Below are 16,783 nucleotides of genomic sequence, written 5' to 3'. Positions count from 1 at the left end.
TTGATCTTGCTTAGGTAACCCTCTGCAACGTGCCACGGCGGCAGGGTCATCTGTGGGGAGCAGGAGTGTCAGGGCCACCACTGGCCTTGGGAGCTGGCTCCTCTGTCCCTTTGCTGTAGATCCTCAGGGTGTGAGGAGCTGCTTGGGACAGAGGGTTGCTTAGGTGTCATTTAGGCCAGACCAACTCCTTTCTCGTGTGGTCTCAAACTCGGGATATCCCACACTACCCCTGTCCTCAGTGTGGCTGGGTGGAACTTGAACAAGTGGTTGTACGGACAGAAGGCAAACAGGGCCACAGCCTTACAGCTCCCTTTCAGTTTGCTTTTAGCGCGCAGGCTGGGGTGGGTTTCTGGTGGAAATAATGAATGTGGTATTCATGGTAGTGCTCTTGAAAATGTCTTTCACATATAATCTGACAGCCGGTCTGATTCTCGTCTGAGAACAGCCGAAACATTGTTTGAAACTTCAGCATAAGAAGCTCTTTACAAGGGCACTCAGCTCTGAAAAAAAAAAAATAGAGGTGTTTGGGCTGAAGCACCTTATGCTTTTCAGTTCTGAGGTGAAAGTTTTTGGAAAGTTTGGCTTAATTTCATGTCGGCGAACAGGACAGAAGAGTAAAAACCAGTTGTGTTTTTTTCCTTGGATGTTCTCCCTCTGGTTATTTTTGGTGGGTTGAAAGTGCAGCTTTGTCCAGGAGCTGTGTGCCTGCCTCCACCTTCCCTGGCAGCCCCACGCCGTGCTGCTCTGCGGGTTTGTGTGTGCATACCCAGGCTGATAATGGATGTTGCCTTTGCCCATCAAAACCATCTGCCTGTTCTCTGCACCATTGCTCTGCTCTAGCCTACATATATCAGTTATGTCTGTTATTTATACACAAAGCCTGAAATGCTGCTAATGCTGATGAGCAAGGCCAGGATCTCTTTCCTGTACCCAGCAAGAGCAGGGTCTACCAGTCCGTCCACCTCAATGTCCCCAGAATGCAGCTCTTGCAAGTGATGATAGCTGGCTTGATGCTACCAGTGTATGGATGGAGATCAGGTAAAATAAAGTACTGAATGTGCTTCCAGGTGAGCTGGAGCCATCTTTTGACTCTGCAGGGTGAGCAGAGCTTGTGTTAGCAGCTAAGCCCATGCAAGTGGGAGGTTAAAGCAGTGGCTATGGCAGGAGACAGGTCTCCTGTTCTGAAGAGGTTATGAACTGCACGAAAATCCTCTGTTGACCTTGGTGGAGGGAAGAGGGGTGCAGGGGGATAGAGGAAGCCTGGCCGGGCTGGCTGCTTTCAAAAGGAAGGAGGATTTTGGATATGTGGACTGACACCAGCCCCAGTCCTGCACTGATCTGGGAGGGTTTGATCCCAGTGATGCCAGTGCAAAATCTCTTCCACCATGAGAGCAGCTGTAAGGCTGGGCATATCTGAAGAGTTGTCCTGTCACCAGTCTGGCAGGACACCTCTTCTCACACTGACTGCAGCAGCAAGTGCCCATCATTCCAAAAATCCATGCGAATTCAGATGTTTTGTCCTGGGCTCCCTCCTTTGAAAACACTGCCCATCCTTCTGTCCGTCTGCACCAGAGAAGAAAGATCCCAGGGTGCCTGAAATAACAGCGACTTCTCTAAAACAACCCCCCAGGGAGCCCCCCCAGCTCTTTCACCCCCCTGCCCTGCCGCTGCTGGACAGCTGCACGTGAGGAGCCCGCAGCAAATTTGGGCGAAAAAGCGATGGCTTTTAGGACCCTGGGACCTCCGCCAAGGCTCAGGTAGGTCTGTCTCATTCGTCAGCCTCACTCAGTCGGATTCATTCACTCCAAGGGATGTGTGTGTGTGTGAGTGAGTGCGAGCGAGTGGTTTTCCTTCCTGGCTGCTGGCTGCGATCCTTCCAAGCTATGGGACTAAGAGTTTTCTCCGGGCGATGAGTGTCGGACTGGGGCAGAGAGTGCTTTCCTTCTCTCTGGAAGAAAACAAGCCGTGAGGATACCTAAGGATGTGCTGCCCAGATGTGCTTCCTACCTCCGCCTTTCTCATAGGACTAATGTGCTTGACAGCTTGCAGCAACTTTGCTAGGACTTCGGCAGACTTCTCAGGTAGGGGAGAAGTGCTGACCCAGCCGGGAGCTCTTGTTACAGCGTGCGGGGACAGCACAAGGAAAGTGGATGTGAGCAGATCTGGGAGAGTTACGCAGGGAGCGATTTTAATCCTTTTAAAGTAATCTGATGGAAAGGATCCTTCTGTAAGAGGATTTTGAGTTTGTTAAAAGCCTGCCTCAATAACCCTTAGCAAAACTGTTTCAGCAGAGTTGGTTCAGAGTAACTTTGGGAACAAGGATGGGAATTGTGTTAACTTCTGTTTGTAGCTGGGTTTGTGCTGCCTTTCTCTGAGGAGTGAGTGAAAGAGCTAGGTTAGGAGACTGGGATGTCATGGATGTAACAGAAAGCTAATGTTGAAATTTAAAGTGTTTTGTAATGGGCCAGATTCCTCTGCTGTTAGCATAAAGCTCCTGACTGTTCCAAAAGTCCCAAACTCAGATAAAGGAGGCATTAGCTGCACAGAATGAATTATACTCAGCCTGTGATTGCTTAAAGCAGGATAAGATGTGTCTCATTGCTAAATACGTTGTAAAATAGGAAACTAAAACTATTCATAGCACTTGTTTTGAGTTGTGCGCAGCAGTTAAATACACAGTGCTTTGAAGGTGGGGAGTCCTGTGTAAGTTTTATAACTATGTACAGCTGCTTCAGCTACTTTAAAATTAGCTTTCTGCATCTGTTCTTTGTGGATATGTGTATGAGTCAATGAAAACCCACCAGGTCTCCTTTTGCGGTTGAGCAGGGTGATTATTTTGCTCAGGAATGGCTAGTGGGGCCACTTTGCTTTTGGGATATCTGCCCTAACTTTGTGACCTAATGTGATGTCTAGCCTGGCATGTCCTTTAGGTGAGTGTTGCAAAACTGTAGGAGCAGATAAGAGCTGCCAATTACAGTTTGCTAATGGAAAAAGTGTCATTAGCAAGAGCTGAATCTCACCGGACTGTGGTTTCAACACATCACAACACTGCTGCTTGCTTCCTGGGAGCTCGTGTGTCTGTGTGCTGCTGTGAGATTTGTGTTAGAAAGGAGGAGCTTGTGGCAGAGGGTGGGGGAAAGTATATATAGCAGCTTGAAGTCTTTTAATGGGAAGCTGAAGGGGGCTGACCTGCTTGTGGTTCAGTCTCCTTTGGAGGCAGGACAGTCCTGGGGGCTGCCATTCAAGGCAGATCTGCCTCTGAATGGGAAGAACTGAGAGTGTTTTATCTCCTCCCTTCTTGGCGATGAGCTTTCTCTGTGCTCCTCATTGCAACCACTTTAATGCAGAAGGGGTGTGTGGAGTGGGCATGACAGGGACAAGAGCTGTGATGGGAAAAGCACTGGTCCTTCTACAGTGCAGATCCAGTTCCTCCCAGCCAGGCCAACCGATAAGCATTAAAGTGCACAGAGGTGTCCCAGAGCAAGGGTGCTTCACGCTATGCCTGCACCACACGGCCAGAGCAGCAGGCGCAAATTCCTTAGGTTCGGTGATGCTGGCACTGGGGGCAGATGCTGTCACTTAAAAACAAAAACAAAACACTGAAAACAAAATCAAATTTTCTGCAGCATTCAACTGTTCTGCCATGCTTTGTGACGAGAGGGGTGGTTTCTAACCCTGTGTACCTGCACTGCAATTTTATACTCTAATGCAGGGTCTGTAACCCCAACAACACAACCTTCCGTGTGTTCCCACAAGCATTGAAATCTTCCACCAGGTCCAAGCCATGTTTCCTAATAGCAGGCTTGGCAAGTGTCCCCACTCATGACTGTACCTAATGGGACAGGAAACATAACTTGTTGCAGGAAAGGGCTGTACCCACTGTGTAGCAGCTCTAATACCGCCTTGCACGCCCAGGAGCCGTGTAGCCACAGGATGAAAGGGGGTAGGGAAAGGTACAGCGTGTCCCAAATCACACGTTATGCTGCCCCAAAATATTTTGCAAATATCAGTGCTAAGAGCTCGCACATCAGCGGCAGTGCAGCCCTGTTAACTCTTCCTACATGATAGAGCTTTTTTTTTTGCTACTGTTACCCCTATATATGAATTGTTAGCTGGTATAAGGAATGGAAGGGGGTAGCCTTTTAGCATACTTTGACCATAATGGTTTCTAGCCATTTATTTGCTTTTTCTATACTTCTGGGTATTCAGGGTTCTTCTCTGATATGCTTGGAGTTGAGCAGGTGAAGGTTTTGGGGGAACCTTATAACCCTACCATATGCCCGCCTAAAGATCGTGCACCTGAAACACAAATTGCATCCCAAGGAGTTGAGTGGATTCCTCCTGATTATTGCTGCTGAGATCCCTTGCTGATATTGCTGATGCGATCCCTTGGAAGGTTTCGGTAGCAGTTTGTCTGCTGCCCACTTGTTGGAAAGAGATGACACTGCTCATGGGGATGGAAGGGCTTTTCCAGGTTGCAAATAGCAGTGGTATCCCCAAAGAGCAACTGATGCTCTTTGGAGAATAATGTTTTTTAAACCCTGTAGACCTCGTTCAGCCACACAGCTTCTCTGGCTTCTCAGCTTGGTTTGATTCAGCATGGCTGGGAGCTGCTGCTGGGGTAGGAAGAGCCTACGCAGCTCCAGTCCTGAAAGAAACAATTTAGGGTCTTCAAGGTAAGCATCTCTTGGCTGCAGGAGGATTTTTTTACATAGGTCATGGAAAAGCCCCCTGAGGGGGTAAGCAGAGGCCCAGCATGGTGAACTGAGTTGCCCACAGGGAAGCACAGGCAGAGAAGGCAGAGATCTCCATCTCTGTGGCTCCCAGGCCTGAAAGCTCACAGTCTCACTCTGCAGCTCCATCCCTCCTGTTTGCACAGCTCAAACACCGCAACGTGAACGTGAGTGCGTGTCGTGCTGGGGACTGCTGCAATCCGAGATGTAAGAATTAAAATTCCTTTTAAGTGAAGTATTTGAACTATGTGGAGAGTTTTGGAGTTGTTTTCTTTAATAGTTCTTTAAACATTGACGTTTGCAGGATGGTGTGGGGGTAGGAAGCAGGTCTTTAGGGAGCAAGCAGAGTAACCAGGCACTTCGCAGCCACTTCTTAAAAAAATAAGGCCTTGGCTTTCTCTCTGTGGCTGCTTGTAGTATGGGCTCTTGATCTAATCTCATTGTGATTGCTTCTTGTGCTCAAGACTCAGTGTCATGGTGTGTCACGTACCCCTTATGTTCAAGGTGACGCTTGAAGACTGTGATGGCATAGGGGCAAGAGGCTGGTCTCTCAGCTCCCCGTGCTTTAACTGCAAAACACTTCATCCTAATCTTAGCCCTGGCAATGAGCTCCCTGAAATCCCTGTTGGTTGATTAAACCTTTATTTTGGCCCTTTTCTGTTTGCAGGGGGAGTCCGAGACCAAGCAGTGGCTTGCCCTGCCAGAGGGAGCTGTGCCATTGCCACTCTGCGTAGGCCCTGGGAGCTGGTGAGCACACAGCTCACTTCTTAGAAGTGTAGGGTTAATGAAAATGGGGCCAAAACCAGTCTTTGGTGCTAACTGAAAATGCAGGCATTGAAAGTTTAGCCAACAGCTATTGCTCATACCCCATGTGCTGTCTCTAGCTCCAGCCATGGGGTTCCTTTCACTGCCCTGCAGATAAATCATGCAAACACATGGTGATTTCTGCTCTGCCCACCACCAGCCACGGTGGCTGTTTAATTTCCATTTACATACCTGCAGGGAATTAGGCTTTATGTGGTTATGATGCCATGGCTGCTCCACTTCTTTCACCTCCTGCCATAACTTTCCTGTTCATTAGCTAATTTCAGGATAGGACAGCAGTGGCATCAGATCTACTCGATTGCCATGAATCTCATCTTAGTGGGGGCAGATCCCTTCACTACCACAGCAGAGCAGAAAAGGCTGTTCTGTGAACTCTACTCTTTGCAGACATCAGAGGATCCACTGCAGGGAGCCACGCCAAAAACTTAAGCTTCTAGGCATGGAAATAGCTTTGACTGGGACTCGTGCCTTTTCTGACACAGGGGAACCCAGCTGCAGGACATAAAGCTATAGGAAAAAACAGCCCCGGTAGAGTTGCTCCCTCCGGGCCCACTTTAATATTTATGTTCTCTGCATTATATCTGGCATGAGCAGGATCTGAGCAGCGCTTTGCTTAAGGGAGCTGACCCGGCAGGGAGCCAGATGAATCCTGATAACTCCATCCACGCCCTGCAGGTGAGCCCTGGGTAGCTTTCGGGAGCTTTCCCTGGAGGCTTTTCCTGGCTTTGAAAGCACAAAGATTTTTTGTTGGCGATGTGTTGTTTCTTTTCCTTCTTTTTTCCCCCAGGAATGGCAGGTTTCAAGTGAAAGCTGCTTTTGCCACCTCCCTGCTAATTGGCTCAGGGTGTTTGCTGGAGCTGCTGAGGGCTGGAGTTGGGAGGGGAAAGGCTCTTCTCCCTGATTGCGTTTAATCAGTCCACAATAAAGGCAATTTGTTTGACAAGCCCATTCACCAAATTATCACCCAAATCTACATGCTAACAGCTTCTGAATGGCTTTAGTCAGACTTTGATATTGGTTTTGGAGTGCTGAATGGGTCGATAGTGTCAAGGGGGGTGCATGGGGACAGGATTTCCACGTGTTGCAAGCTGCAAACGGGGGATTTTCGAGAGAAAGACAGATACAATTTCTCTTTCAGTGCAGTGGTGTAACTCAGTAATGAGGTCTGTGCTTTTGACCCCAAGGACAAACAGACACATTTCGGACTTTGTTTAGAGGCTGGGCTGAACCCAGACTACCTCCGTACCTTCTCCTGGTGAAGGGCCCTGGGGGATGAGGTTGGATGGACCTCGGGCTGCTGCTCGAGGAGGTTGCTGCCCCAGGCAGTGTTTTCCTCCTCAGCTGGAGGCCCTATAATCCAGCCCATCCATCACAGCTGTGTGGGCTGAGGGAGGTCTGTGCTGGGACAAAGAAATTCTCCTTTTGCAGAGGTGACAAATTCCAAAACCTCATGGAAGCCACTTAAAAACCAGCTTGGGCGTCTTCCGATGACGTCCTGGAGACGTGGCTGTGTGGTGCGCTGTGTCAGCAAGGCCTGGGGAGCTGAAGGAGGGCGTCAGGCTCTGGCAGCAGGAGCTGAGCAGCTCTCCCAAGGGGAAGGTGCATTGGGTTTTGTCTGCAGCTCTGCCTGTCAATGGGCAGAGAGCTGAGCAGTGCTGGAGGAGGAAATCAGTGGGAGGATGTCAACTGGAAGCACAAACCTGGGGCTGTCTCAGTGCCTCAGAGCTGTCCCAGTTTGTCAGCAGGGATGCTGCTTTGTGGGCGTCTACAAACTTTGTTAGGCAAGGATTTATGTGCTCTGTCCTCCTGTCCTGAGGCACGCTCCAGAAAACACCAGGGATTTCCCAATGCTTATAATGTTGTGAGGGAGAACTGACTCTCACAATGTTCAGCTTGGTTTTACTCACAGCTAAAGGGGACCGAACTGAGTTTTGGGAATAGAAATGTGTTTCTGTATGTATTTCTGGTCCTGGGCTGTGCTGAGAGGTGTTGCTGTCACTGCTGCCACACAGCAGTGGCAGGTCTGTGTTTGTGCCCCCAGCAGGAGGAGGCACCACAGGGGAAGGGAAGATGGGGTTGCTGTGGGTGCCAGGGTGTCTCGTGAGGGGTCTGTGTGAAACCTTGTGTATGCAATGACTTCCAGCCTGGGTGTGCCGTATTCAAGAGCCACATGTGTGCATCTGGCTCGCATCATGTGGAAATCCACTGTTCCTGCCATCAGGGCTGTCAGCAGGGGCCAAGGGTCCCCAGGGATCCCGAGTGTGTGATGACTGGCTCTGTTTAAGCAGTACCTACTAAATGCTGTGGCCCAGAAACCGATGGAAACTTCGTCAGTACTGGGAACACTTCAGTTAATTGGTATTATTAAAAACAAACAAACAAACCAAAATGCTATGGTAATTTTAACCATATGCTTTTAATAAATGTCCCAGGTTATCAGTACCCAAAGGAAGCTGTTTTGTGCACTGTCTATTCCAGCAAAATGTCCTTGCAGCATTCATCCCACGTCTGTGTTGTTAGGGATACGAATGCTGAAGAATTAAAGAAAGCAAATGTATATGTCCTCAGGTAAAATGTATTCCTTCATTTAAGACTCTCTGAAAGCAGATTTCATAAATCACAAATCGTTTGTTCAATTCAAAAAATAAATAGTGGGAATTTTAATGTATCACTTGCTCAACTGAAATACTTTGATGCTAAAATAATAATTTAAGCCGTGGAGGACAGAATAAGGTTGGTCTCTGGGCAGAGAGCTTACATTTTTACACTTGGCACTTCTTCTGATCCTTTTGCTGATGCTAATTTAAGTGTGGCCTGGTCTCCCAAACTGCCTGGTGTTCAGAACTGAGAATTGAAGTGTGCTGTGCTTAGGTGGTCAACACCAGGGCTGTTTACGTGTTTTACTTGCTGCTCATGCTTGGCATGTATGTGCATGTAGAGACTGAACTTTCTGCTTTCTGATCCAAGACAGCAATCCCAGTCCCTGTGGGGGACTGTTTGAAGTAACTGCCCTGGTGTGCTGTGATGTGTGGTGGCGTTTTCTTTTTTCTATTTTTTTTTCCCCTGTCATTCCTTTTTATTTAGGTGCCCAAGACCTTCACAGACTCAGTCCCTTTCTGACTCTTGGTAAGTATATGGCTGCCTGCAGGAACAGGCCCAATGTGCCGCTCGAAGTAGCGCAGAGGACTTTTGGTCAGGTTGGTTGGTGATACTACGAAGTTCCTTGTGCCCTTGCCAGTCTGTTCCTCACTGATAAGGTACTGCTGTTTTCCCTTGGAAAAAAGCACAAAAATCCCAGACAGGCAAGGGCCAAATTCTGCTCGGCTGTGAGGCAACTTTGCTGACTTGCTTTGTAGGTTGCGCAGAAGTTAATCCCAACGCATCTTCTTGCTGATTAAATCTGATATAGAAGTAATAATTAAGAACATTTTAAAGAGAACTGCTCGACTTACCTGTTATTATTAGTTACCTAGCTGCTCTTTTTGCCTGAGGAAAGATAGTGAGTTGTGTCTCCCTCAGTCTGGGTTTGGGCTGATCCAAATATGCCTGGCTCAGCTCACTAACCAAAGATATGAGCTTGTTTGCAGTAATTAATATATGTATGTCTGCTCTTTTGGGGAGGCTTAATGTTTGGCTGCCTGGAACACACTGCGTGTCTTTTCATGTCAGAAAGGCAACAATGGTTTGGCTGTTCTGAGCTGCACAGTAAAATAAACCTCGAGTGGGGCTTTTCAAATATATCTTGTGCCCTTGAATGGAATTAATGGATGCTGTGGTATCGGTTTTGATGGGGTTCCCTTGGATGTTAAGGCTTGGTGTACAATAATCTCTTGGCACTATCTGGATCCTGGCATGAAGATGCAGCAGTATGTGTGGGACCTGCAGTTGGGGAACTCTCTGAATGGTACGGTTTCAGAAGTGTGCATGAACTAACAGATGGATCTAGCATACTGCAGAAGAATTTGCAGTAGATGTTGTCTGAGCACTTTAGTTGTGGTGGGCAGGGACGATCGCATACACCTGCGGGTGAAGTATCCCACATTGTTTGAAAGATTTAAGCAAAGACTCTTTTTTTAATAGCAATTTGAGAGAAAGCCTAGAGACCTGGAGCACAAGAAGCTTTATCAGCCGCCTACAACCAAAGAACTTCCATAACTACATTCATGTGTCACCTTTTGACATAGTATTGACATACTAGGTGCCAGCAGAAACACTCGTCACTCCTCCAGCAGCCCACAAACGCATCAAAATGTCAAGGCTGTGAGCGTGGGCTGTCTTCAGATGAGTTCTGCTGTCCTATGACAGACCAGGTACCTGATGGTGCTGCTTATCGACCAAGGACCATTCAGACCACCTACTTGGAGACCCCCTATGTGATCGTGTTTTATTTTCATCCGCTATCAGATTGTTTCTGCTTGTGGTTTTGCTGCTATGATATTATCAACATGTGTTGTATTAGCCTCAAGGGTTTAAAATGGGCTTTTACTCCTACAAGTAAATATAAAAACAAACACGGCAGTGGGGAGATTTTTCCTGTTTTTGGTATTGTTTTGTGGGCTGGGGTGACCTGCATCCTGTGCCTGGGACCTGTGGGCTCAGCCGTGATCCTTTATTGCTTGCTCCTCTGCATTGCTACTAAGGGCGCTCTATGGCAGATGCTACTTCTGGCATTAATTTCCCATATTTGCTGTGTTTTTGCAAAGGCTTTTGGCTCGCGTGTTTTCCCTTGAAGCTGTGTTGGGCCAAGAGCGCAGACTGTCAGTGCAATTAGGCTGCTAGGTGGTAACTTGAGCTGCTGTAGCTGGATTGTGTTCACTTTTGGGCCTCAGTCTTTGGGAAACCTCTTACCTCTGTGGTCTGTGTGGGGCCTGCGAGTGCAGTGCTGCTGCAGCCCTGACGATGTCTGTAAGATGCTACGGGACAAAAATCTCTCCTTTGATTTGGAAGTTTATCTTTTGTGCTTAATATTCAAAAGCTGCATTAAAGATGTAAATTAAGCATTGTAAGTTAGGAAATGCTAAAATTAAGGTAGCTACTTAAACCCATCCCTTCGGGTTGTTTGCATTTTGTTATTTACACTGAGTTACTCTTTAATGAGTGTGTATTACTGTTTCTCCACCTCCTGTCCCCCATGGACTCTTGTATTGCTCAGTGCACAGGCCAGCTGCCTCCAACTTGATCATTTGTTTTATCCTTCAGGTTCCTTATGGCCCCAGGGCCTTATTTACTATGTGCTATTTAAACCTGATTCTGCTTGCTGTGAGTGCTGGCAAACAGGGATGTAGTTACCTGTCCAGCCCTCCTGGAAGGAGAAGCTGGGGTGTTATCTGCGTTGCACAGATGAGAATATAAGAGGTTAGCATCAAGAGCTCTAACTGTCCAATTTGGGGCACTAGGAACTAGCAAATGTTTCAGAGGTTGTTCGTGATCTATTTTTTGCCTCCAGGAGCAGCCAATGCCCCTTACCCACCCTCTCAAGCTGTGGCAGGCAGGAAGAAATACGTGGTTGCTGGTGCTTGACCCACAGTTCCATCTCCAATACTGTAATGCACATCTGCAAATGGACTGCAGGGGTTAAGATGAGCATTATGGTTGCACATAGCTAAGTGTTTGGGTTTAGACCTGGTAGACATCTAAACGCCATGCAGCTCCTTGCCCACTTCCCCCTCCAGTGGGATGGGGAAGAGGAAAGGAAGAGTAAAAGAAAGAAAGCTCATGTGGTGTGGTGAAAATAATTTAACAAGTGAAGGAGAAGTGGAAGAAGAGAGAAAGAAAACAAAGTGATGTAGAGGTAATTGGTCACTACTTGTCTTGGGCAGATTGATGGCCAGCCAGTTCCCGAGCAAAAGGTGGTTAACCTCCCTGAACCCTACTCTCCATTTTATTGCTGAGCATGACGTTATATGGCATGGAATGTCTCTTTGGTAAGTTTGGGTCATTTACCTGGTTGTGCCCCCTCCCAGCCTCTTGTGCATCCCCAATCTAGTCACTGGGGCAGGGGCAAGGTGAGAAACGGGGGAGGCTTTGATTCTGTGCAAACACTGCTCAGCAACAGCTAAAACATCAGTGTGTTATCAGCATTGTTTCGGTCACTAATCAAAACCACAACACCATACAAGCAGCTGTTTTAAAAAAAAAAAAAAAAAAAAAAACTTAACTCCATCCCAGCCAGACCCTGTACAGTTAGGAAAGTGCAATGTTACACGTAGGTTTTATAGGCAATATAATCTAGGGGTGGATATGATAGCAAGCTTCCAGTTCTTGGTGGGTACAGTCTGAACCCATGAAGTGCAGTTGTAAGAAGGGTCTGGTTTTGCATAACTTTTTTGTTAGAGCAGTCACACTTTGAGGGTTACTTCATTTGGGATGAGATAACAGTGCTTAAAACTGGGTTACAAATTTGAATACAGTCTAAGGACTGACCCCCTTCTAAACGAGGTTTGAAGGCATTATCCCTCCACGTTTTTGTTTGTTTCTGTCCCTTCACAGGAGAAAAATGTAAATGTGCCTATTCAAAGGCACAAATAAAGATCCTCTGGTGCAGGTGATATCACTAAAATGGAGCCCCTGGGATTTGTCTGGTTTAATTTATCTCTGGATTTTCATTGTGTGGGTATCCCCTTGGAAAGTGAGGTTGTTGATCTGCCTGCTTCCAAAGCACGTCAGTCTCTTCATGCATCCTTTGTAAAGGGGCTGCTTCTGTTGTGTTAACACTGTTTGCTTCCTGGTTTATGTGCTCAAGCTGAATTCCAGCTCAAAGAGGTTAAAGCTTTATAAAAGTGAGTTGAGCAGGGAAGTGGCTCCACAGTTGATGATGAAGCACACACATCTGTGACCCACGCTGTGCTCACATGTTAGTTTATTGTTAGCCTCACAATAATGGATAGCGCTGGGTTTTGTTCAGCTAAACAACTTTGATGGAATGAATTGTATAGAAAAAAAGAATAGATGAAGCCTGGCTGTTATTTGCCAAAATGTTCTTTGTTTTAGCTGCGTTGTGTGGGACGCAGAACTCCCAGAAGAGGACAGTCTCTCTTCTATTGCAGCCAAGGGGAGCTGGTGGACTGAGCAGGGAGGCAGAGACAGAGGTTCAATAGGAAGGGGTGAAAAAAATAATCTAATTCTTCCTGCCCTTTGGGTTTGCTTGTCCCTAGCTGTCAGCCCAGTCTTTCTCTTTGGCTGTAAGAGTAGAGGCTCTGCTACACCACCATGTTGCCCTGCAATGTAGTTGGTACCATTTGGCTGGGACTTGGTTCAGCTTTATGTACTCAGGTAGCAGTTGATGCATTTTGGCAATGGAATATACATACATCTAGCTGATGGAGTGTAAAGGTCTATCAGGAAGCTGCATGTGTGGTGGCAGACAATCCATTTGTCTTGCTGGTTAAGTGAAATCACTTTTTCCTTCTCTCTCTCTTTAACAATGTCCATATAATTGGAGGGCAGGGTTCAAGTTCAAACCGATAAGATTATTTTGCCTCCGTAAGCTGCATGACAATGGTCCCCTTGGCAAATTAAGTCATGGACCTCCTCTTGCTGTAATGGGAACCAATCTCATTAGAAACAGAGCTGGATTAATGGAGAGCCCAATCTACCGTACAGATACGCTTTCTGACCCCAGCAGGCCTGAAGTGCCTTTTGTTTACTCCAGACTCCTCTGCATTTTCCCATCGGCTGTACATCAGTATGGTAGAGCTTGTGGTGATTGTTCCTCCTCAAGAAAAGCCTGCTGGGGGGTGAAAAGGAAGATGATCAGCCAGCGTGGTATCACAATTTGAATGATAAAGTGATTTTTTAAAAATGTTTCCCTTAATTTAAACTATTGTAGTACAGAACTGATGAAGGTGCCTGTTGCAGGGTATTGGAGATAAACAGCTCTTCTTTGCTGGTTTGACCTGTGGGACAGAAGTTCCTCTTCTGCCTCTCAGCATCGCCCTCTTCTACAGATCAAAACATCTCAGACCCTTTTATATCAACCTCTCCAATATCTGGTCACAGAAAGAGCTCCTTCTGTTGGAGGGAAAAAGACAGACAAAACGTTTACACCCATGACCTGTGTTGGTTCTCTCTGTCTTTCCTGGTTAAGTTCCTTCCACGGAACTTAGTTCTGTGCTGGTGTAGCATGTGCTGCTTGCTTCCCTTCTTTACATCCTTAAGTTCTCCTTTTGGGATCCACTCTGTCTACCTACTTATTTATGTTACATGTATTTTTTTTCTCCTTTGGAGATCACTCTGCTCTGGGGGATTAGATGTACAGCCCTGTCTGGTTCCAGCTGCTCCCATGAAATGCAACCACATTACATATGCAGAGGGAATAATCCCAACAGCTTCCTGGGTTAAGAGCTTTTCCTGATCCTTAAGGAAATCCTTGTGCCCTGGAATCTCTCCTGCATCCTATTTCTCTGACTGACCTTGAAGGTCTTGCCTGGAGCTTGACTCCTGGCTGAAAGTCTACACTTGAAGCACACTGGCAGGCAGGACAGACTGGACAGTGTTGGAAAATGGCACCAGGGAAAGAATGAGCCTGGCCAGATATTGTAATAATTTGCTGTTGACCAGCCTGGAGGCTAATGCTTAAGTTGTGAGGAGCCCTAACTTGTGTGTAATTCCATTTAAAGCAGTGTGGCTATTCACATAAGGTAGAGTTGACTTCTCTTTATGCCCACTCCTCATTAATCGGATTTTTTTTTTAACGAGTCAGCAAAAACAAGGGCTAATCAGGATAATTAATACTTTTAAACTGTAGTATTTCCCCAGCCAGTCTGCAAATAGGACATTGATGCAGCTGAAGAAACCACTCTGTTTTCTGTACTTGTTAAAATTCTGGATATATTTGAAGGTTTCTCAGAAAGGCCAGAACAATGCAACACCCTTTGACAATAGCAATCTCTTCATGGTGGAGTCTGAGCAAGCATTCAGTCCCTTTCCTTCTGGGATTACTCATTTCCTTTTTTTTTTTTTTTTTTTCCTTTCTCCTGAAATAAAAACAATGTTCCCCAAAAAGCACAACTTCTGCTGCGCTGTGACAGAGCCAGGCCCTGTCACTGTCAGTCAGGCGTTGGGTGGGACATTGTCTTCTCATTTCCCCCCTCTAAGCTGCAACTCGGAGAGGAAAAAAAGAAATAGAAAGCAACAAAGAAACCCTTTTCAGATGTTGTTTTACTGCTGTCAGAAATAACTAATGCCCACCCTGAATTTCACTTTGTTTTTTTTTTTTTTTTTTTTTCAAAGGCTTCCATCATTTCTATGCACAGGGGAGAGCGAGGCACATGGGAAAGAAATCATGTTCAGTGAAATGAAATACCATCAAGCAAACTAGAGGCACAAACCACGGGTCTCCTGAAGTCTGGGGCTGTAGCCCCAGGCCTGGTTCAAGTGTGAGGGGAGCCTGTGATTAAAGAGACTGTTCCAGGCCTCCTGTGTGTGCTGGCCTGCATGGCCCCAGAGCTTGCTGTGAGAGCCTGGCCGCAGGCCTGTGCCTCTGTTTTCCTGCCTGTCCCTTTTGGTTACTTTTCCCAAGTGTCTCCATGTGTTTTTTGCTATAGCTTGAATCCTTGCAGTTATTGTCACTCTGAGGGTGGTGAGGCCCTGTCGCAGGCTGCCCCGAGGAGCTGTGGGTGCCCCATCCCTGGCAGTGCCCAAGGCCAGGCTGAGGGCAGCCTGGGCTGGTGGGATTTGCCCTGCCATGGCAGGGGTTGGGACTGGATGGCCTTTAAGGTCCCTTCTAACCCAAATCATTCTGTGATTTTTTGATTTTTGGAGCTCTGCTCCCATAATTACCTGGACTTCTGTAACTTCCAAAGAGTTTTGGTGCTGAGAATTTCTGGGGTGTTTGTATTATCCCATTAATATTCTCTTACACTTCTCACAGACACTGAGTGCAAAAGTAGGACAATAAAAAATAAGTGGAGGAGCAGCTTGATAGGCCTGAACCTGCTTATTTCTCTTGTAGGAGGGGATTAATACAGCATGAAACAGCTCCAGCATTGGGCTGGGGAGAGGCTGTGGGTGGAGCTGGCAGGGGGCAGGTGCAGCTGACAGGAGGCATTTGCTAAGCAGTGGTAGCTCATGAAGGGTAAAAGCAAGCTCAAATGGAGCAGACAGTGGATTTATCCACATTTATGAGGTTTGCCACTGCTTCAGCAAGTTGCTTGCTGGTAAGACCTGTGGTGGCTGCCTGAAGACCTGGAGAAAAGTAAAGGTGCAGCTGGGGCTGGTGGGATCCTTTCCTTTGGCAGCTGGGCCTGACGACATAGGGCTCTGATATTACCTCCACCAGCATCCCCATGCCTCTCTTGCAGAGATGGTAGAGTGAAACACATCTACTTCCTCACTGTGTCCAGTCCTGTCCTCTCCTCTCCCCAGTGCAGTGTCAGGATGTGCTTGGTCCAAATTTTACCTGTTGTCTTAAAAAGCACCAATTCTGATTTTGAAAAAGCACCAGACTGATTCATCTTGATTATAAGAGATTTAAGAATTGTCTTTCAACTCAGACCTGTCCCTTTGTGCAAAAGTCTTCTGCTGGGTGAAAACTACTTTTCTGCTGTGGGGTTAGTGAGGGCTGGAGGATGCTGTTAGTACCCTGAGAGGGGTGTTGTCCAAGTATCCACACCTGCTGGATGCAGAGTTGCCTTTTCAAGCCCCTCTCAGCCTTGTCAGTGTTGGGGGATTGGTAATGAGGTACAGTTTGGGGTCTGCTAGCCAAAGGAGCCCAAGCAACAAAATGGTGGATATGGAAGGAGTCACGCTAGACGCATGACCCCCTGGGGCTTTCTAGCCCATTTTCTAGCATTGCTTTCTTGCAGGGCCTGAAGCTGCCTCCATCCCAGCCCTATATCATTGGCTTAATGGCAGCACTGATGGATGTGGAGAGGGCCTGATGCTTTTTCCCTGAACACTTGGCCTGGTGGTGTTGGGGCAAGAGTGAGGTCAAAACCCTTTCCTGCTCTTGAAGGAGTGACTATCAAAGGGCAATAACTTTCCATTTAGGACTTTTTCCATTGGTGACAATGGGCCTGATTTGCATTGTAGAAAAGCTGTCATGTAAATAGTGCCTGCTCATGTGATAATAAAGCTCAGCTGTGCTCAATCCCCCGTGGGATGTGCAGTTTAGATATGAGGGATGTCGAAGGCACATGTCACAAAATGTGGTGGGGAGAGGCATGGAAATGTCTGCCTGATGGTGTATTTAAACTGAGATTGAGCATACGGGAAATTGGTGGGTA

The 16,783-nt window shown here is 47.0% G+C and overlaps 1 protein-coding gene across 3 annotated transcripts in view; it reads left to right on the top strand.

The window, feature by feature from the left end:
* The first annotated feature begins 1,789 nt into the window (after nucleotides 1-1,789).
* The window catches only part of EVA1A (eva-1 homolog A, regulator of programmed cell death), a 199,632-nt gene continuing 184,638 nt past the window's right edge, over nucleotides 1,790-16,783 (top strand). The window contains exon 1 of one of the 3 annotated variants that reach the window (XM_040554330.1): nucleotides 1,790-2,081. In XM_040554330.1, the coding sequence (XP_040410264.1) occupies nucleotides 1,982-2,081 (100 nt within the window). In that variant the 5' untranslated portion in view covers nucleotides 1,790-1,981. The remainder of the gene's footprint in view (nucleotides 2,082-16,783) is intronic. The other 2 variants (XM_040554332.1, XM_040554331.1) reach the window with 2 other exon arrangements.

This window comes from Cygnus olor, chromosome 3 (genome assembly GCF_009769625.2).
Source record: "Cygnus olor isolate bCygOlo1 chromosome 3, bCygOlo1.pri.v2, whole genome shotgun sequence".
NCBI lineage: Eukaryota > Metazoa > Chordata > Aves > Anseriformes > Anatidae > Cygnus > Cygnus olor.
This window is presented reverse-complemented; position numbering and strand designations above follow the sequence as displayed.